We start from the raw sequence: 22893 nt of genomic DNA, 5'->3' as shown, positions 1-22893 counted from the left end.
ACCAGGAAGAAGAAAAAAAGAACCAATATGCAAGAGTTGGCAGAGGCAGAGAGCTGTGTTTGCACAGAGCTCCTATAGTAGAACCTTCCTTGACAAGGTGCTAAATGTCAAGGAATGCACTGAGGTTTACCTCATGGAGCCACTGGGTTTTAATTCGAATTCAACTGTCAAATCTGATCCAATTTGTGGAGTAAATGACCAGTGTAGTCACCATTTACTCTCCCTCTACAGAAAGTTGTGATTTCCAGATTGCTTCCCAAATGCACCCATTTCAGCCTGATTGAGGATGATGGGACCTGTAGTTCAATATGTGGCGAGGCTACCAGAAAGTCTATTTATTACATTCTGGCACCCTCCTGCCTCCTAAATTGCTAAAGGTCCTCTCGCTCCTTGATTCAGAGGCGGAGAAGATAAGGGTTTCCCTACTCCTTCTAGGAACATCCAAACTGCTGTCTCTTGTTTTGTTCCCCATATGGAGGTATGCACAGCATCCCGTGTACTGTATAAGGATAATTTGGGATTATATCGAGGATCCCGTTGAAGGTGGAGATGAAGCGCGGGCAAACCACCTGAAATTCCACACCTTGTTTTCCCAAGAATTGAAGCGGAGAAAACTGAGTGGGAGAGCGAGGCTCGCCCCAAAACTTCCCTCTGCCCGTCACAACACCCTTTTGGTTGGAAAAATGTTTCTTCGACCACAACTCTCGGAACTCCGCCCCACACCCGCCGTCACCCGAAGAAGCAAAGGCCGCGCTGACTGGGGCATGCTGCGAGCTGCAGTCCAAATTTAAATGCAACAAAATAAATGCTTTTAAGCTCTGAACTGACGGGGCAGAGCCCACCCTCCGCAACCGGTTTCCAGATTTCATGCTCCCTTAAAAAAAATGCAAATGCAACGAGTTCTTTCCGATCGCCAGTAAAGACAGCAACTAGAAATGAGAGAATGCGGAGCATCCGGAGCGCTATTGCAACTTTTCCCTCCTCCTTTCTATTTAGTCAGAGCAGCAAAAACATACTGCTGTACTTTGGCAAGTCGGAATATAAATTTGTCTTGGATTTTTTTTTTTTAAAGAGCCACATGAGGACGATCCCTAAGCCCCGGGTCCCAAACTGAAACGCGTCTTGTGCCCCCCCCCCCGGTTCCAGTCAGGTAGCCTTTGATTCCAAGTGAGGGCAAAGAAGAAAGGGCTCGCGGCTTCAGCGGCGGCTACTGAGCATACTCAGAAGGCGCCGAGCATGCTCAGTAGCGCTCGGCGATTAAAAACTTGACGGGTAGCCGCGAGCGGGGGTTCCAACTAGGCCATTTGGGTTGTGCTCGAGTGGGTGCCGGAGCTTTTCTACACGCCATGGGGAAAAGGGACAACCGGGTGGTAAGTAACGAGGAGCCGGTTTCGTCGAGGCCTGGGCGACTTCTGGAAGAGCGCCGGGGCCTCTCCTAGTGAACTGGGTGGGGATGCTGGACCCGGGAGTCAAGGCGGTGGCGTTTAGGCGATCTCCTTTCTAACTTTGGGATGTCGGAACGGCTTGTATCTGCGTTACATATACACACGTTATCGACCTGTCGTTGCTTTTTATTTGGTGCAACAGAGAAGAGCTTTCGAAAACAGGAGTTTTAACTCTGAAGGGATGGTTGCCCCGTTCAGGGGCAGGGTAAAGACTTCTTTGGCTTGAGGTGGCTCTTATGGAGGCAGTTTAAAAGTGGGAGGAACTGACCTGAACCCCAACACCCAAGTGGCTGTGATGGGTTTTTAGATTGGTGATGTGAGAGGATTACAGTTTAACTCAAGATTCTTCATATGGCCCTACCTGGTGTGCAACTTTTTGCCAGCAGTATTATGATCCTCAAGTGATCCCCTGCATTAGGCCCTTTGGTGTGGTAAAAGACGGCCGACCAATTTTGCATCTCAGTTGAGTACTGACCTTCACACTGGTCTCTTGGGCTTTGTACCTTTTGGAGTTTGGGGGCCTCTGGGTTTGCCCAATCATCACATCATAAAGGGTGGGCGATCTTGGAGGACTCGGAGGAAGTGTTCTTTTGAAATGAATTTGCAAGGACTTAGCTGTGTTAGATTGTCTCGGCACGTGTGACAAAAAACCAGCAGGAATGTGGCATTTTTCAGACTAGCAGATTTCATTTAGTGTGAGCTCCTGTCGATCACCATAGACATGTAACAAATGAACTGCAGAATAAAAGGGGAGAGAAGAGGAGAATACTGTAATAAGGGCCTCTGCCAACCTGGTCATGACCTTCAATAATATGCTTAAAATTTCTGCCGATAATTATGTGCTGCCTTAGAGTGTGCCTATGCTGCTCTTGTTGAATGTCAGAGAAAGCACATACACCTGAATGCAGTGCAAAAAGGTACATCTAATTGAATTGTTGTTGAGGCAGCTGTTATTCACACAGGGTGGCAAAGTGCAAGCTTCCTACATCATCCACAAAATGTGCAGAAGATTCTTAGGAGGAAAACTATTAGTCATCTCCACAAAATAATGTTCCTTTGCTGGAGAAATGCAGATAGGTGTAAACCAGATCATGTTTCTTGGGTTTATGTCTGAAAGCTAAGACATTCAAGCAGCCTGATAGAATTCTGCTCAGTAGCTAGCAACGAAGACTTTTTTACAGGTTTGCACTAAGGGGACATATGGGTGTTTTTAAGAGCCAATTAAAGACCTGGCTCTTTAAACAGGCCTTCCCTCCTAACAATACTTGATTTTTCTTTTTATTTAGTTTTCTTTATTTCTTCCCATCTTGACCAATGTTAACCTTGTTAATTTAAATTGTTGATTTAACTGTATATGTATATTGTCTTATGAATGATTTTATGTAAGCCGCCCTGAGTAGACTTTGCCTAGAAGGTGTGGGATAAAAATCTAATTAATAAATAAATAAAAATATGTGGTTTTCATGTTGACAGAACAAGGTAGTTTACATTCCAATTTTGTGCAAGTCGGGGGCTGTCCAAATGCAGAGCTCTTATTTATTTTAGGATTCTCCACACAGAAGTTAACTTGAGACTGCAGCACTTAAACCAGAGTAGGTTGCCTTTCACGGATTGCTGCCCTTCACGGATTGCTGCCTTGTCGTGGCAGAGGGGCTTGAGTAAGTCAGAGAAGCTATGAGCTATGCCGTGCAGGGACACCCAAGACGGACAGATCATAGTAGAGAGTTCTGACTAAATGCGATCCACCTGGAGCAGGAACTGGCAAGCCACTCCAGAATCTTTGCCAAGAAAACCCCATGGAAAGAAACAAAAGGCTAAAAGATATGACGCTGGAAGAGAAGCCCCTCAGGTCAGAAGGTGCCCAACATGCTACTGAGGAAGAGCGGAGGACAAGTACAAGAAGCTCTAGAGCTAATGAAATGGTTGGGCCAAAGCCGAAAGGACGCTCAGCTGTGGACGTGCCTGGAAGTGAAAGGAAAGTCTGATGCTGCAAAGAAAAATTCTGCATAGGAACCTGGAATGTAGCAAATATGAACCTTGATAAGCTGGATGTGGTCAAGCAGGAGATGGCAAGAATTAGTATTGATATCTTGGATGTCAGTGAACTAAAATGGATGGGAATGGGCGAATTCAATTCAGACAATTATCATATCTGCTATTGTGGTCAAGAATCCCGTAGAAGAAATGGAGTAGTCCGCATAGTTATAGAATTCTAAACGAAGCAGGGCAAAGGCTAATAGAGTTTTGTCAAGAGAACAAGCTGGTCATCACAAACACTCTTTTCCAACAGCACAAGAGGCGACTATACACATGGACATCACCAGATGGGCAATACTGAAATCAGATTGATTCTGTTCTCTTCAGCCAAAGATGGAGAAGCTCTATACAGTCAGCAAAAACAAGACCTGGAGCTGATTGTGCCTCTCATCATCAGCTTCTCAAAGCAAAATTCAAGCTTAAACTGAAGAGAGTAGGAAAAACCACTGGACTAGTCAAGAATAATATAAACCAAATCCCTTATGGGTGGAAGTGAAGAAGAGATTTAAGGAGTTAGATTTGGTGGACAGAGTGCCTGAAGAACTTTGGATAGAGGCTCGTAACATTGTACAGGAGACAGCAACAAAAACCATCCCAAAGAAAAGGAAATGCAAGAAAGCAAAGTGGTTGTCCAACAAGGCCTTACAAATAGCAGAGAAGAGAAGGGAAACAAAATGCAAGGGAGATGGGGAAAATTGAATGCTGACTTCCAGAAAATAGCAAGGCGAGACAAGAGGGCCTTCTTAAATGCACAATGCAAAGATATAGAGGAAAATAAGAGAAAGGAAAAAACCAGAGATCTGTTCAAGAAAATTGGAGATATTAAAGGAACATTTTGTGCAAAAATGGACATGATAAAGGACAAAAATGGTAGGGACCTCACAGAAACAGAAGACATCAAGAAGAGGTGGCAAGAATACACAGAGGAATAGTACCAGAAAGATCTGGATGTCCCAGACAACCCAGTTAGTGTGGTTGCTAACCTTAACCAGATATCCTGGAGAGTGAAGCCAAGTGGGCCTTAGAAAGCATGGCAAACAACAAGGCCAGTGGAGGTGATGGCATTCCAGGTGAACTATTTAAAATCTTAAAAGATGACGCTGTTAAGGTGCTACATTCAATTTGCCAGCAAGTCTGGAAAACTCAGCAGTGGCCAGAGGATTGGAAAAGATCAGTCTACATACCAATCCCAAAGAAGGGCAGTGCCAAAGAATACTCCAACTACTGTACAATTGCACTCATTTCACACGCTAGCAAGGTTATGCTCAAAATACTACAACGTAGGCTTCAGCAGTACAGTATGTGGACCGAGAGTACAAGCTGGATTTCGAAGGGGCATAGGAACTAGAGACCAAATTGCTAACATGCGCTGGATTATGGAGAAAGCCAGAGAGTTCCAGAAAAAACATCTACTTCTGCTTCATTGACTACACAAAAGTCTTTGACTGTGTGGACCACTACAACAAATTCTGAAAGAAATGAGAGTGCCTGATCACCTTATCTATCTCCTGAGAAATCTATATGTGGGACAGGAAGCAACAGTTAGAACTGAATATGGAACAACTGAGTGGTTCAAAATTGGGAAAGGAGTATGACAAAGCTGTATATTGTACCCCTGGTTATTTAACTTATATGCAGAATACATCTTGCGAAAGGCTGGACTGGAGGAATCCCAAACCGGAATTAAGATTGCCTGAAGAATTATAAATAACCTCAGATATGCAGATGATGTCACTCTGATGGCAGAAAGTGAGGAGGAATGAAAGAACCTCTTAATGAGTGTGAAAGAGGAGAGTGCAAAAATGGTCTGAAGTTCAACATCAAAAAAACTAAGATCGTGACCACTGGTCCCATCACCCCCTGGGAAATAGAAGGGGAAGATATGGAGGCAGTGACAGATTTTACTTTCTTGGGCTCCATGATCACTGCAGATGGTGATAGCAGCCACGAAATTAAAAGAAGCCTGCTCCTTGGGAGGAAAGCAATGACAAACCTAGACAGCATCTTAATAAGCAGGGACATCACCTTGCCAACAAAGGTCCGCATAGTCAAAACTATGGTTTTTACAGTATGTAGGGAAGTGAGAGCTGGACCATAAACAAGGCGGACCACCGAAGAATTGATGCTTTTGAATTGTGGTGCGGGAGGAGACTCTTGAGAGTTCCCTGGACTGCAAGGATAATAATCCTATCCATTCTGAAGGAAATCAACCCTAATTTCTCACTGGAAGGCCAGATCCTGAAGCTGAGGCTCCAATACTGGCCATCTCATGAGAAGAGAAGACTCCCTGGAAAAGACCCTGATGTTGGGAAAGTATGAGGGCAAAAGGAGAAGGGGACGACCGAGGATGAGATGGCTGGACAGTGTCATTGAAGCTACCAATATGAATTTGACCAAACTCCGGGAGGCAATGGAAGATAGCAGGGCCTGGCGTGCTCTGGTCCATGGGGACACGAAGAGTCGGACACGACTAAACAACTAAGCAACAACAACAAGGTTGCAATGGGGAGGAAATACACATATATATTCTGGTTTAGTGCAGTACTGCCTAATTCTGTGACTGCGTCATTTGGACTAGTGGAAACCACTATAGAGTCAGCAGTACTGAAACCACAGTATGAAGCATTTGAGTGAAGTATACTTAAGTTACACATATGGAAAAAAATAATGTCTGTACTAGTGAATTACTAAAATATGGTCAGCAGAAAATGTAGTAGAATTAAGGTTGGCATCTTAGATGGCATGCTGGGTTTTCCCACTGAATATAGATTCAGTAGGAATCTGCAGCAAATTCCTGTGTATCTAACAAATATGTTTGCATGATATTTGCATTTGTACATAATGGCACCATGAAACATTGTACAGAAATTCATAAATAAGAAACAAATGGGCTTTAAAAAGTCACCTCAGGAGGCACAAAACACAGAATATTTCCTCAACATACTCACAACTTCTTTGTTCCAAAGTACTCTCCATTAAACATCTCTCTCCCCCACTATTTTTCTGCTCATTCTACATCTCATGGGATTGCATTATTCAAGTTTAATTAGAGCCTGTGCTCAAGTGTGTAACTCAAAGCATAAGGTGCGAAAAAAACCTTCAAAGTATCCAATTAAATCCTGTGCAGCAGACTTAAAATAGAATAAGATATAATTTCAGTGTACCCAGCTGATCTCCTTTCTCTGGTGTAGAGTTGCCTGTAGTGTCCTAGGGTTCTAAAAAGGAGAAAGGGGATTATTGAAATGAAATGTCAACTGTTGTTAGATGGAATTTTCGGACCATCTGTTCCAAACTGGTATTTCATTTCTCTGTACATACAGTAGACATGCCCAGACCTTAAATTTGCCTTTGAAGGTCTTAACTCTGTGCTAGTATCACCAACTTATAAGATAGTAGATGGGGCCTTTTCAGTGGTGGCCTCAGGGTTCTGTGATAACCATCAGAAGGTAAACTTTAGCAGTGCAGAGCACAGAGTTCTGACTTCTGTCCTCTGAAGATGCCAGCCAAGAGACTGGCGAAATATTAGGAAGAACAACCTTCAGAACACGGCCAAAGAGCCCGAAAAACCCACAACTACCTTTAGCAGTTCACTTTTTGCAATAAAATTTACATAGAGGTAGGGCTACAATGAGGATGTTATTATGGGCATAATAGTAAATTGTATCCTGAGCAACCATTTATAAGTTGCTCAGGGGGGGGGGGGGCGCTCACCACCTTAGTACATGCGCTCGTAATCTCGAGATTAGACCACTGTAATGCGCTCTACGTGGGGCTTCCTTTGAGGTTGCTGCGGAAATTACAGGTGGTGCAGAATGCGGCGGCCAGATTACTCAGTGGAGTGAAAAAATTCCAACATATTTCGCCCACTCTGGCCGCATTGCATTGGCTGCCCATCAAGTTCCGCATTGACTTCAAAGTGCTAATGCTTACGTATAAAGCCCTAAACGGTTTAGGGCCTCGATATCTGGCGGAACGCCTTCTCCCACCAAGTTCTACCCGGGTCACACGGGCGAGCCAGGAGGTGAGGCTGAGGAGCCTAACGCCGAGGGAGGCCCGAAAAGAGAAAACAAGAAATAGGGCCTTCTCGGCGGTCGCTCCTCGCCTGTGGAATAATTTACCTCCTGGTATTCGCGGAGCTCCCTCGCTGGGCACTTTTAAGAATCTACTAAAGACCTGGATGTTTCGGCAGGCCTTCTCACCAGATTACCTTTGATTTTCTTATCTTTTATTGTTTTTTACTTTTATCTGTTTTGTAATTTGCTGTTTTATTTTTATTGTATTTTTCCCTGTTGTAAGCCGCCTAGAGTAGTCCTTTGCGACTAGATAGGCGGGATATAAATAAAATAAATAAATAAAATAAATAAACATAAAAGTACTGAAGAAATCTCCTTACAGTCAGCTGTATCCTTTGTTGTGAGATGTTTTGAAATTTTAATTTAATTTAGTTTATTGGTCTCAACCAAGTAACATATTAATTTTTTCATGCAAAAACTGATTCAAGGATTGCAGTTTCTTTTAGCAGAGGAGAGGTCTCAGAGGAGGTATTAATTTTCATTATTGAGATGCTTTTTCTGTCTTGGGCAACATTGATGTACATAATTTTTAAGTGCTTTGTTTTGTCATATTTAAGGCTTATATGAATCCCATAGCAATGGCTAGATCAAGAGGTCCTGCCCCATCTTCAGGTCCTACCATACAAGACTACTTGAACAGGCCAAGACCAACATGGTATGTATGGCAATGATGACTCTCCTGCTTTTACAAGAAAGATAATTTGTGGTTTCATTCTGCAATGTGGACAGCTTTATCTCAAAATTACTGGTCTGCTTTAACATTATATGGGCATACGTCCTTGGCTCCTGCTGTCCAACCTCTGGGACAAAACCTTCTGTTTTGTCCAAATCTGGAACTGAGGTGGCAATAAAGAGAATTTAGAGTCAGCCCTCGACTTACGAATGTCTCTACATACGAACTTTTCAATTTATGAATGTCTCCATTTGCAAAAATTGGCATCGACTTGCGAATGGAGCCTCGACCTACGAAGGAGGTTGAGGCTCCATTCGCAAGTCAATGCCATTTTTTGCGAACGGAGCCATTCGTCACCTTTGGAGCTCTCAAAGGGCTTTCCGCCCGACATCGGAGGAAGCCCTTTGAGACCTCCGAAGGCAAAAAGGCAGGGAGAAAGGGCTGGAAATTCAAATTTCCAGACCTTTCTCCCTGCCTTTTTGCCTTCGGAGCTCTCAAAGGGCTTCCTCTGATGTTGGGGGGAAAGCCCTTTGAGACCTCCAAAGGTAATTTTTTGAAATGCTGGAACGGATTAATTCCGTTCCCATGCATTTCAGTGGAAAATGGTACTTCGACTTATGAACTTTTCGACATACGAACACCGTTCCAAAATAGATTAAGTTCATAAGTCGAGGTACCACTGTACTTTAGTCTTCAGAAAGATTCATGTGATATCTTTCCACATGATAGAAGTGCACTCTTGCTTGTTTTAAGCACAAGGCAAATGTTTTACAACAGCCTTGCTCAGATTGCCTCCACCTCCAGTAATTGCATATACTGTACATTAACACTTCCAGTGTCTGGAAGTTTGCATTTTCAGAGGCTTTGATTTTGTCTACACAAAGTTGCAGAAGGATGCTAGCGAGAGTTGCTGCATCACCCAAGGAAATAATTGGAAATAATTCTGTAGATTTTAAGAGATTTTGGAAGAAAATCTGGCATCTATATGTCAGGAGGGAGAGAGGGGAAAAGTTCTAGGAATAATGTCAGTCAGAACAAAAAATATGGCTGTTATTTTTCATTTTACTGCATTGCTGTTATTTTCTGGAGACAACTCCATTTTGAGAACTGCAAATTCTTCTGGTACTACACTACATACTAGGAAAATGAAAAGGTTAACCTAAATAATTTGTACAGAAGATTATGAAATCTCTCATAAAATTGAGGCTCCATTTTAAAAGAAGCAAAAAAATAACTGTTGAACCTTTTTACAAAACTTGCAAGAAAATACTAGATGAGTACATTGTCTCATAATATAGAATTGGAATATATAATCTATATTTCATAATAAAATATTTGAACCGAAAGCACATTCAAATTATAATCACATATGGCATTTTAAGAACATAATAACAAAGCTGGTTTGAATAAAAACATTTAAACTTTTAAAAATCTGATTTTTTAAAATATAAATAATTGATTTTTATCTATCCTTTTTGTTATTTATTCATTCATTCATTCATTCATTTTATATCTCATTTTATTGGTCTAAGCACTACTCTGGGCAGCTGTTTTGTCCAAATCTGGAACTGCAGTTAATGTGAGCTTTCCTGGACAAGTCCTCAGACCAGATCTCCAGGCGTTACATTTAACTGTTTCTTTGTCTACTGTGAGAGAAGAATGTGTTGAATGGACAGATTTGAAGATCTGTATATACAAGGTTTGCTGCTGTTTTTTCACAATAGGGAAGAAGTAAAAGAGCAACTAGAAAAGAAGAAGAAAGGTTCCAAGGCCTTAGCAGAATTTGAAGAAAGGATGAATGAGGTTAGTTTTTTTGTGTGCTGTATGGAGATAGATTGCCTTGATGTTCTTCTTGGCGTAATGGAATTAACTTTTGAAAATGTCTTGCCTCAGTTTTTAATGAATAATAGATGACGAATAATAGAAATGCTACTTATTGGGTCTCTTGCTCCACAACATTGGGAAATAATATTTAGTGTTTCTGAGGTTAGTACTACCATTAGGCAGAATGAGATGGGTGGCAGACGTCAATGCTGGCAGCTTTCTGGCTGTTTTTCCTAAATCCCTTAACTGGTCCATTTTCTTAGAGCACAGAGCCTATTGTAATCCTGTTAAATTTGCCTTTGGCTAAAGATATGGTTTGGCTTCTTCATGGATTGCTGCCTTGTCGTGGCGAAGGGGCTTGAGTAACTCAGAGAAACTATGGGCTATGCCGTGCAGGGACACCCAAGACGGACAGGACATAGTGGAGAGTTCCGACTAAACGCAATCCACCTGGAGTAGGAAATGGCAAGCCACTCCAGTATCTTTGCCAAGAACGCCCCATGATGAGAAACAAAAGGCTAAAAGATATGACGCTGGAAGATGGGCCCCTCAGGTCGGAAGGCGTCCAACATGCTACTGAGGAAGAGCGGAGGACAAGTACAAGTAGCTCCAGAGCTAATGAAGTGGTTGGGCCAAAGCCGAAAGGACGCTCAGCTGTGGACGTGCCTGGAAGTGAAAGGAAAATCCAATGCTGCAAAGAAAAATACTGCATAGGAACCTGGAATGTAAGATCTATGAACCTTGGGAAGCTGGAGGTGGTCAAACAGGAGATGGCAAGAATAAACATCGACATCCTGGGCATCAGTGAACTAAAATGGACAGGAATGGGCGAATTCAGCTCAGATGATTATCATATCTACTATTGTGGACAAGAATCCCGTAGAAGGAATGGAGTAGCCCTCATAGTCAACAAAAGAGTGGGAAAAGCTGTAATGGGATACAATCTCAAAAATGATAGAATGATGTCAATACGAATCCAAGGCAGACCATTCAACATCACAATAATCCAAGTTTATGCACCAACCAGCATTGCTGAGGAGACTGAAATTGAACAATTCTATGAAGATTTACAACACCTTATAGAACTGACACCAAAGAAAGATGTTCTTCTCATTCTAGGGGACTGGAATGCTAAAGTAGGGAGCCAAGAGATAAAAGGAACAACAGGGAAGTTTGGCCTTGGAGTTCAGAACGAAGCAGGACAAAGGCTAATAGAGTTTTGTCAAGAGAATAAGCTGGTCATCACAAACACTCTTTTCCAACAACACAAGAGGCGACTCTATACATGGAAATCACCAGATGGGCAATATCGAAATCAGATTGATTATATTCTCTGCAGCCAAAGATGGAGAAGCTCTATACAGTCAGCAAAAACAAGACCTGGAGCTGACTGCGGTTCTGATCATCAGCTTCTCATAGCAAAATTCAAGCTTAGACTGAAGAGATTAGGAAAAGCCACTGGGCCACTCAGGTATAATCTAAACCAAATCCCTTATGAATACACAGTGGAAGTAAAGAACAGATTTAAGGAACTAGATTTGGTGGACAGAGTGCCTGAAGAACTTTGGATAGAGGCTCGTAACATTGTCCAGGAGGCAGCAACGAAAACCATCCCAAAGAAAAGGAAATGCAAGAAAGCAAAGTGGCTGTCCAACGAGGCCTTAGAAATAGCAGAGAGGAGAAGGGAAGCAAAATGCAAGGGAGATAGGGAAAGTTACAGAAACTTGAATTCAGACTTCCAAAGAATAGCAAGGAGAGACAAGAGGGCCTTCTTAAATGAACAATGCAAAGAAATAGAGGAAGATAACAGAAAAGGAAAGACCAGAGATCTGTTCAGGAAAATTGGACATATTAGAGGAACATTTTGCGCAAAGATGAACATGATAAAAGACAAAAATGGGAGGGACCTAACAGAAGCAGAAGACGTCAAGAAGAGGTGGCAAGAATACACAGAGGAATTATATCAGAAAGATGTGGATATCCCGGACAACCCAGACAATGTAGTTGCTGACCTTGAGCCAGACATCCTGGAGAGCGAAGTCAAGTGGGCTTTAGAAAGCCTGGCTAACAACAAGGCCAGTGGAGGTGATGGCATTCCAGTTGAACTATTTAAAATCTTGAAAGATGATGCTGTTAAGGTGCTACATTCAATATGCCAGCAAGTTTGGAAAACTCAACAGTGGCCAGAGGATTGGAAAAGATCAGTCTACATCCCAATCCCAAAGAAAGGCAGTGCCAAAGAATGCTCCAACTACCGTACAATTGCACTCATTTCGCACGCTAGCAAGGTTATGCTCAAAATCCTACAAGGTAGGCTTCAGCAGTATCTGGACCGAGAACTCCCAGAAGTACAAGCTGGATTCCGAAGAGGCAGAGGAACTCGAGACCAAATTGCTAACTTGCGCTGGATTATGGAGAAAGCCAGAGAGTTCCAGAAAAATATCTACTTCTGCTTCATTGACTATGCGAAAGCCTTTGACTGTGTGGACCACAGCAAACTATGGCAAGTTCTTAAAGAAATGGGAGTGCCTGACCACTTTATCTGTCTCCTGAGAAACCTATATGTGGGACAGGAAGCAACAGTTAGAACTGGTCATGGAACAACTGAGTGGTTCAAAATTGGGAAAGGAGTACGGCAAGGCTGTATATTGTCCCCCAGCTTATTTAACTTATATGCAGAATACATCATGCGGAAGGCTGGACTGGAAGAAACCCAAGCCGGAATTAAGATTGCCGGAAGAAATATCAACAACCTCCGATATGCAGATGATACCACTCTGATGGCAGAAAGTGAGGAGGAATTAAAGAACCTTGTAATGAGAGTGAAAGAGGAGAGTGCAAAAAACGGTCTGAAACTCAACATCAAAAAAACTAAGATCATGGCCACTGGTCCCATCACCTCCTGGGAAATAGAAGGGGAAGATATGGAGGCAGTGTCAAATTTTATCTTCCTGGGCTCCATGATCACTGCAGATGGAGACCGCAGCCCTGAAATTAAAAGGCGCCTTCTTCTTGGGAGGAAAGCGATGACAAATCTGGACAGCATCTTGAAAAGCAGAGACATCACCTTGCCAACAAAAGTCTGAATAGTCAAAGCTATGGTTTTTCCTGTCGTGATGTATGGAAGTGAGAGCTGGACCATAAAGAAAGCAGACCGCCGAAGAATTGATGCCTTTGAATTGTGGTGCTGGAGGAGGCTCTTGAGAATCCCCTGGACTGCAAGGAGAACAAACCTATCAGTTCTAAAGGAAATCAACCCTGAGTGCTCACTGGAAGGACAGATCCTGAAGCTGAGGCTCCAGTACTTTGGCCATCTAATGAGAAGAAAAGACTCCCTGGAAAAGACCCTGATGTTGGGAAAGTGTGATGGCAAGAGGAGAAGGGGACGACCGAGGATGAGATGGCTGGACAGTGTCTGCGAAGCAACCAACATGAACCTGACACAACTCCGGGAGGCAGTAGAAGACAGGAGGGCCTGGCGTGCTCTGGTCCATGGGGTCACGAAGAGTCGGACACGACTAAACGACTAAACACACACAAAGATATGGTAGACGGTTTGTCCTCTTGCCTGCGTTGAAGCAAGATTCAACTGCCATTCCAGCCACCTTTTGTGCATGGAATACAGAAGGGGAATCATTGTTCCTTTCATCTTAGACAGCACAACGTTTTGGATCACAGTGTTATTGTGGATTGTATATTTCACTTTTTAATGGAAAATCCACAAAGCTCTATTAATACATCCATACCAGCACAAAAACCAGAATATCAGCCTTTTTTTGGAGAAGAAACTAGAAGGACCTAGGGATTAATAGCACTGTGTTCAACATTTGTTGTAACTTATTCACATTCTATAAAGTCTGTCTTTTTGGAATCCTCTAACAATGAAGATTAAAAGGGAATCCAATATATATATAATTAAAAGAAAATCCCAATGAGGTTTAAATCAGTAAATGACTGCAGCCTTATTGTCATAAATGAGGAAACATTTATGCAAGATGTTTTTGAGATAATCAAAAGCTGTTTAAAAACAACTCATGATTTTTTCTATGTCTTTCAGAACTGGAAAAAAGAATTGGAAAAACATAGGGAAAAACTGTTAAGTGGAAGTGAGAGTGCTTCGAGAAGGAAAGAGGTAAATGGATTTAGGAACAATGGATTTTTCTGTTTTGATAGTCTTATCTAAATAGATAATACAGTGGGCCCTCGACTTACAAACTTAATCCGTTCTGGGAGTCCGTTCGTAACCCGAAAAGTTTGTAACTCGAATCAGCATTTCCCATAGGAATGCACTGAAAACCATTTAATCTGTTCTGGCTGATTTTGGTTCTTAAATTGAGGGGCGGTTCGTAAGTTGATTCATTAGTTCCCATAGGAACTAATGCAAAACTGCTTAATCCGTTCCTAACATTAGGGGCAGATTTTTTTCTTTCTTTCTTTTTTCTTTTCCTTTTTTGTTGGTTCGTAACTCGATTCCGTGTTCCGCAAGTAGGGTCTATAGTTTCCTATGAGATTGGGTTCGTAACCTGAAACGTTCACAACTGGGGCCATTCGTAAGTCGAGGGTCCACTGTATTGCAGTACAGCATTATTACCAAAGAATGTACAGTGGTGCCTCGCTTAGAGACGTTAATCCGTGCAGGAAAAAACGTTGCTAAGCGATTTCATTGCTAAACGAATTTAAAAAGCCCATAGAAACGCATTAAAATGCTATTAATGCGTTCCTATGGGCTTAAAAACTAACCTTAAGCAAAAATCCTCCATTGCGGTGGCCATTTTTGGTGCCTCTAAAGCGAGGCAACACAGCGGGCGGCCATTTTGTTTACCCGGCAGCCATTTTGGAACCGCCGATCAGCTGGCCGAAAATGGGGGCTTTGCGATTTGATGATTGCTTCCCTGCGATCTTGGCAAAGCGAATTTCCCCCATAGGAGCCAATGCAAAGCGATCACTTTTGCAAGCGCAAAAACAGCGTCGCAAAGCTATTTCACCGTAAAACGGAGCGATCGCTATGTGAGGCACCACTGTACCTTGAAATGTGGGATTTTCATTGGTGGCATACTAATGCAAATTTGTTAATTTATTTTTAGAAAAAGAAAAAAGAGAAGAAGAAATCCAGTAGGGTGAGCAAAGATTTTATTTTTTTTTCAGTGCAAATGTAGATAAACATTGAAACATAAGACTCTGCTGCTGTATGGAAAAAATTGATTTTTAGAAAGCAGCTTTTATATCTTGTTAATAGTGGATTTTCAGTTTTCTTGTTTAATTGGTACAACTTTAGTTGCTTTCTCCCACTTAGCGTGTAGAATTCAAAACAGTTATCATGAATCTGTAATCAAGGAGGCTCTTCTTGGATTGCATCTCGTTCATGTGTGCATTTCTCTAACAAATTCTGCATCTCACAAATTTACGTTTTGTTGTCTTTGGTCAAGTTGTCTCCATCTTCCTCTTCCTCATCAAGCTCTGATTCTTCCAGCAGTTCTTCTGATTGTGAAGATGAGGTAAGAATGTTATTCTGCAAACATAAGCTTATGCCAGTTTTCCTTTCCTCTTGTCATTTTTATGTATAGCTTGCATTTTAATACTGAAGTAATAAAAACTCCAACTTATAAAACTTTCATTGAAATAAAAGTGGCCTTTTAAGAAATACTTATTTTTCAAGCCACCTGATGTATCCTATTGCTAAACACTCTAGTTTGGATCTGCTGTTCCTGTGAATGGACTTCAGGTTATGAATGATTGTGGTGTCAGAATGTGAGGACAGTAACCATTAGTAGTTCCTCTTTTTTCCTGCACATAGCCCCTTCCTTCCAGAAGATTTGGTCCAGAAGATTAAGGGATCTGCTAAAACAACATGGCAGACAGCACGGGGGGAGGGGGCTGCCCCTTTTGCCCCTTTATGCACCTTCCTTTTGCAAGAGTTTATTATGGGTAGTCTATAAGAATATATGTGTATTATTCATTGTTCTATTTGTTAGTTACATTTATGCCCTGCCTTTCTTCCATTGAGGCCTGGCTGGGGTACATGGCTTTCCTCCTCCCCACTATATCCTCACAGCAGTCCTATGAGGTAGTTCAGGCTTGGAAAGCGAATACTGTAGTTCTTCACTGAATGGGAATGTGAATCTGGCTCTTGCAAATCCCAAATCTGGTATTCTAACTACACCACCATTAGTGGGTGTTCATGTCATGTGTTTCAAGCTCAGTTGTAGATGATGATTTAGTGTGAGCCAAAACCAAACAATTTTCTTAAAATATTTATGACTAGGATAAGAAACAAGGGAAAAAGAAAAGGAAAAGAAAGCATCGCTCAGCACGGAGATCATCTGAAAGTTCTAGTTCTGACTCTGAATCAGAGAGCAAGGTATGATGTAACACTGTGGATGTTGCCTGGGAATTTTGAAAAGATACTAAAGTGTCTTAATATCTGACTTTCTTCATATGCTGACTCAAGATCAGTTAGGAACAAGCTGGTGAGCAGTTAAAACAAATGTTGAACTGTGAACAAGAAAAGAATTTCTTTCCTTTGGTTTGTTCTATACTAACATACCTCTGGCCTTTTAAGAATAATGTCTCATTTCTGCTGCGAAACATTAAAAAACTATTTATGGTTTATTTAAAGCTTATTTTTGAACATCCTATTTTCAAAATATCTATAATTTTTATCTCTGCAATAAATATATTGGTCATTACAGGAAACACTGAAACTTCAGATAGCATTGATTTTAATCACAGACAGCGAAGAATTAACTATTAAACCTTAGCTACTTTAATTTATTAAAATTTAGCACAGCTTAAAACATAAAAGTGAAAGGAAGGCTCTAACAGAGAAAAGGTAAAATGCTTTAATGTATTGTAAGATCACTATCTTAAGACATAGTGGCTGAAATCCTGTTGCACAGCTTTATGCTGCACAACCAGGATGATGGCACCAGCTTTTTCAGGGCAATAAAATGATTCGTGTAACCCCTCCCCCCCCCCAGGTTCAGGGGATCCTTGGTTATCCCTTTTTTCCTGGAGATTTAAAGACAGAAGATCCACAGGATTGGGACTGACAGTGGTGATTTTTGGTGGGCTGCACTTTGTCTCTCCAACTTTAATCCTTTTGTTATAAATTATTAGGTTTTAGAGATTAATATTAGTTACTTCTATGCTATGTAGAGTTCCTTGACTTTGTAGGAAGTCAGTGGAGAAACACCTTCACATGGCAGACAATTCCTTTGGTTTTTTATGCCCACAGATCTACTCCTTAAGTAATTGTGCTTTTATGTTTAGATGAAATTTATTTACCCAATTTTTTATTATTTTACCCACCAAATGCACCCAAGGTATAAACTTTGATATTGGCAGCACATAAATGTATTCTGTCACATTTTTTAAGTTTTCACTTTGGTTTTTCAACTTGTAGCCCCCTTATATAAATAAAAATACATGTTGAGGTATAAGTCATAATGCCAATTATAATATCTTTGATTTATCAGCACATACCATTTGGCTTTTATTTTATATAGGATACCAAAAGCCTTAGTAGGAAAAGGAAGAAAACAGATCATGGTGATGGCGCGCTATCATCAGAATCTTCATCAGAATCTGAGCATACAGAAGAGGTTGGTCTGTATATAAAGCCTGGAGTTAGTGTGAGAATGTTTAGCAATTAAAGTGCCATTCGCGTGCAGTGTTAGAGGTATTGGAACACATTTCCTATTATAAGTGAAGAATGTTTAGTGAAGAAATTTTTCCTGCCCAGATATTCTTAAACTTTGGTTGTAGCTACCCTGCTACTGAAAAATTTTGGCTCTACGAAACAAAAAAGAGCAGAGTCCTCTTTTGTTGGAAAATTAGAAATTGTGCATATTATAGAGTCATAGAATAATGAGATTGGAAGGGGCCCATAAGGCCATCGAATCCATTGAGTATACGAGGAACAGTTTTTAAAAAGTCTGCATAGTTACTGTGCAATATCACTATTGTGGTGTTTTTGTTTTTCTGCTGTGGCATTTTGGAAAATATTTATTCTTTTTTTTCCTTCCTCTTCCTTCTTAGATACAAGCAAAAAGGAAAAAAAGCAGTGAAGAGAAAGAGAGAAATGTAAGTGTTATTTTTATTATTGATTAACCAAAAAGTGCTTGCTTTAATTTCTTAGATCAGCATTAATATGTGCTGGTCTTACCATCTCCTAACTTCAGTTGCTCTCTGGCTTTGATACATCAACACAAATGAAAATAGAGTTGGTTTGCCTAATTGCTATACCTGATGGACTGGATTTAGCTTTATTCGTACTGAGAGTAAAGACATCATCATCAATTGTGTTAATTTGAAAGTTACATTAGTTGAAACCAATTACAGTGGCGTCTCAACTTATGAATAGCTCCACTTACCTACTTTTCGACGGACGTACTTCTCCGGCCGCAAAGTTTTACTTCGACTTGCGGCCGGAGAATCAACCTACGGACCAGAAGAGGGAGGCGGGGAAAGCACCAAATTCAAATTTGGCACTTTCCTCGCCTCCCCCTTCCAGTCTGTAGGCCATGGATCTGTCTCTGGATGCCTTCCAGGGTTTCTCCACTGCCATGGGAGGCATCTCGGAGGTCCCCCCCCCCACCGCTTAGAGTGCCTCCGAAGCACTATCGGCGGTGGGGGAGAACCTCCGCATGCCTTCCAGGGCAGCAGAGAAGCCATGGAAGGCATCCGGAGGTCCCTCGCTGTCGTCGCTGCTGCTGGGAGCCTCGCCGCGTCGCGCAATCCCAGCCATGCTTAGACTCCCAGGAGCCCGAGCATGGCCGAGATCGCCCGGTGCGGCATGGCTCCCAGCAGCAGCGGCGGGGGGAACCTCCGGATGGCTTCTCCGCCACCCTGGAAGGCATGCGGAGGTCCCCCACTACCACTGCCACTGCTGCTGGGAGCCTTCCGAGGTCTCAAAGGGCTTTCCCCTCAACATTGGAGGAAGCCCTTTGGGAGCTCCGAAGGCAAACAAGCAAGGAGAAAGGGCTGGAAATTTGAATTTCCCGCCCTTTCTCCCTGCCTTTTTGCCTTTGGAGCTTTCCGCCTGACAACGGAGGAAGCCCTTTGAGAGCTCCGAAGGCAAAAAGGCAGGGAGAAAGGGCGAGAAATTCGAATTTCTAGCCCTTTCTCCCTGCCTTTTTGCCTTTGGAGCTCTCAAATGGCTTCCTCCAATGTCAGGGGGAAAGCCGTTTGAGACCTCCGAAGGCTCCCGGCAGGGGGGGGGGGACTTTGGATGCCTTCCAGGGCTTATCCACCTGGAAGGCATCCGGAGTTCCCCCTCCCACCGCCGCTGCTGGGAGCCAAGCCGCGCTCGGACTCCTGGACTTCTGTCCAAATGAATATTCACCCATTCCCTACAAGAATCTCTTAGGTCAGGGGCCTCCAAACTTTTCAGTGGGAGGGCCACATCATATGTGCTCCACAGTTTTGAGGGCCGAAGGAATATGCGCACACGCACATTCGCACATGCCTGCCTAGACGCATGCATGCCTGCCCGCATGCCCACTACATGCACGCCGCATGCATGTGCATCTGCCTGCCCATGTGGTGGGCCAGATAAAAAGCCAAGGCAGGCTGGATGTGGCCCAGAAGCCATCGTTTGGAGACCCCTGTCTTAGGAATATATCACTGTTGTACTTGGATGACCTTAAACAAAGCTGTTCAAGCAAAGTATTGACCCTTCCCTTGAAAGTACATACTGTATCTATAGTCAGACCAAACTTTGAGTTAGTGGGTTTCTGTAATTTGAAATGGTTTCTGATGCTTACATTTCTAAAGGACAAGACAAAAAAACGAAAGAAGCACAAGAAGCATGGCAAAAAGAAGAAAAAGAAGACAGCTAGCTCAAGCTCTCACTCAGAATAACACCAGTCAAAACTTTTTCTTATCAAAAGTGCAATGAGAGAACAGTAACTGTGAAAATTGTGACAGACTCTACCAACTGCATGAGCTCTCCTGTGTGTTAACAATGTTCTCTGCTTTCAGCTTATCCAGTGCCGGTGGGCTGGAAATAGCCATTGATGTTGCCTGATGCTTCATATATATATATATGTATATATATATGAATATGTAGTACCCTCCACCCTCCCCTCCAATAGCTGATGGTAAATGTTTTAAGATAAGTCCTGCACATGGGTTAGGTGATTTGATGGCAGTGAGAAATCTGGTTGATGTGGAATGCTGTTGCCAATTCTGAAGTTGTTACATGTGCTCCAATGCACATGTATAGCTCAGCGTTTTCCCTACATTGTAATGAAGGAAACTAAGTAATATATGAGTGGAATTGCACACATGGATCAGCTCGATGTGTTGTAATAAATGGGGCAGCCCATGAGAGACACTCTGTATACATCTCAGAGGTGCTGCTATGCTTAGAAGTGAAAGGTAAAGCCAAGGGTGGGAAAGCTGCTACGTGCAATTAGAATTCCCAGGGTATCTTAGCCAGCTTAGCAACCAAATGTGTTAGCTAAGGTTTTCTGGGAATTGTAGTCCAAAAATAACTTTCCCCATCTCTTACTAAATGTAGAGATTTTATTTAACAGTTGCGGAAATTTAAATTGCTTTTCAAAGGTGATCATACAACACAGTAACTCCTGTGACATTTCACTACTACTGATGCCATTTTTTTGAAACAAACATACCAGTAACATGTACAAATGTTACATCTGTAGATATATGTAGTGTAGTTTTGTTATTGCTTCTATGAGTGGGAGATGGGTTGTTTGTGCTCTCGTGGACTAGGGGGCATATTTTGATTTTTGCAAATAGCAGGAGCGTTGGCTGATACTGTCACTGTGCTTCCAAAGGTACTTTCAGAAACCTTTTTATTTCTGAATATGGGGTAAATTCAGTGGAAAATTTTCCTATACAGTAAAGACCCCATAAAGTAAAAGGGAATTGCATAAGAGAATCTATGGCAATTATCTTTCAGGCGTAATGGGCTGTCATATTTCTTTGTTTATGCAACGCCCCATTCATGTGTAGCATTTGCAAAAATTATACCTTATTTTTCCCATCTTTCTGTTCCTGTCTGTTTGTTTTATGTGTCAGCAGGGCAGACAACAAATGTGGCTACCCATTCTTAATCGAACTTGGCTGTCAGTTTATCCCAGATCTGTAGCATGTGGTACTAGCATACATCAGCATAGCTGACATCCAAAAAAATTAGGCTCTTTCTCCCATTGAATGAAAATAATACTGAGTATCGTGCTAGTAATATGTTTTACCATTATTTAAAGTAGTATTAAGTTGGATTGAACTTCCCTTTTAAAACTGTGTTGTCATTAAGGCATTTAGAATTAATGTTCTGCATGATTTTGTACTATTTCAAAATTAACCAATGGAGGACAACAGTTGTAATCAGTGATGTGTTTTTTTCTATTTTCATTTTTAATTATGTTCAACACACAGCATCATTTAAAAGTATTAGTTTGTATTGTATTCATGCTTATGTTTAAATGCATACTTGCTGAAGATATTTAGCATGTGAAAAGCTGAGAGGGTGATATCAAACAGCTTCATATTGAAGCTGGTTTTACTCTACACAAATTCAATGGCTGACCTGTTATGCAACTATGTCTTGGTAAAAAAAAATACTACCAGACACTTAATAAAGATCTGTTTTAAAGTTTCTTGTTTCTTGATTTTGTGTTTATATATTTAAAAAGTATGGGAAAGAAAGGTGGGTTGGTATTTAAAACATAAGTTCTGTATTAGAATCTTGGAATACTAATCTGCACAAAATCTTAATACTGTACTAGACATCAATGAAAAGTTAATTTTATGGATGGCGAGAGAGATTTGTATCTCAAGATTCTGGAGATCCCATTCCACTCTAGAACCCTCTGAAATATGAGGAATTAGTAACGATTGCACTGTTTGAACAGGCCTACATAGCACAGCACCCAATTTACAACAGTGTGCAGCTGAAGGTCTAACACTGTACTGTACCTCCTGTGTGACAGAAGAAGCTGGGAGGATTTGTCAGCTTGTACATTGAGGTTGCTGCTGAAGGAAAGAGTTGAAAACAGTAAGAAAAAAGGGCCTGGCATTTCTGAACCACAACAGCAACTGTCAAGAAATTAACTGGGCTTGGTTACTTCATCTTCTGGCTTACTCTTCTAGTCATAAATCTTCCCCAACAAAAATTGCAAACTGGAATCAGCAGTATTGGTGAGCTGACTCCATCAAATGGTTTGAAAGTTGATCCCACTGAAAATTTTAATCATGACATATTTCCTTATTCAAAAGGAATTGGGTGCAATTGAATCAGCCTGGATCAAACCCTGTGTTACCAGTTCCCACACATGGACCAGCAGATGCAAATACCAAACTGAAATTACCCAGACAATAAGTTTAGTAATCTATTATCCTAGAGTTGAATAAATCCCTTTCCAGTTATATGAAGATATACTTGCTGTTGTTTTGGAAGGTAAGGCAGAAACTACGGCATGGTAATTGCATGTAAACAAATTTTGAAGTGTCCTGAAGGTAAGAGCCATCAGTCAGCAGCACACTTTGCCTTTGCTGACGATATTTAGACAGAAATAATATAGCAATATATAGGGATGCCTATACAGTAGCTGCTAGATAAATCCAATGAGCAGTAGTGTGGGCAAAATAATCTCCAGGTCCTTTATGACTTAAAACATAAAGTTTATGTTTAAAGCTTAAATTCCTCCCTTTAATTTGCTCTAATCTTGTCCTTCCTCACCTATTTGTATTTCACCACTGTAATTAGAGTACCAAAAAAATTATGGTGGGGGGCACAAAAGGGGCAAAGTACATTTCTCAAGAGGTGGCAGTTTTATCCTATGTGTTACATTTTTTAAAAAGAAGAAATGCT

The 22893-nt window shown here is 41.6% G+C and overlaps 1 protein-coding gene across 1 annotated transcript; it reads left to right on the top strand.

The window, feature by feature from the left end:
* The first annotated feature begins 1215 nt into the window (after positions 1 to 1215).
* Positions 1216 to 21679, top strand: FAM133B (family with sequence similarity 133 member B). The gene is made up of 10 exons (XM_020785230.3): positions 1216 to 1370; positions 8113 to 8210; positions 9953 to 10031; positions 14110 to 14184; positions 15137 to 15169; positions 15479 to 15547; positions 16315 to 16410; positions 17558 to 17653; positions 18090 to 18134; positions 19827 to 21679. Exons 1-10 carry the CDS (start codon positions 1347 to 1349, stop codon positions 19911 to 19913), a joined length of 702 nt encoding a protein of 233 aa, XP_020640889.1. The 5' UTR covers positions 1216 to 1346; the 3' UTR covers positions 19914 to 21679.
* The last annotated feature ends 1214 nt before the right edge of the window (positions 21680 to 22893 follow it).

The sequence above is a fragment of the Pogona vitticeps genome, chromosome 6 (assembly GCF_051106095.1).
Source record: "Pogona vitticeps strain Pit_001003342236 chromosome 6, PviZW2.1, whole genome shotgun sequence".
NCBI lineage: Eukaryota > Metazoa > Chordata > Lepidosauria > Squamata > Agamidae > Pogona > Pogona vitticeps.
Note: the sequence above shows the minus strand (reverse complement) of the source record. Positions and strands in the feature narration are given on the sequence as shown.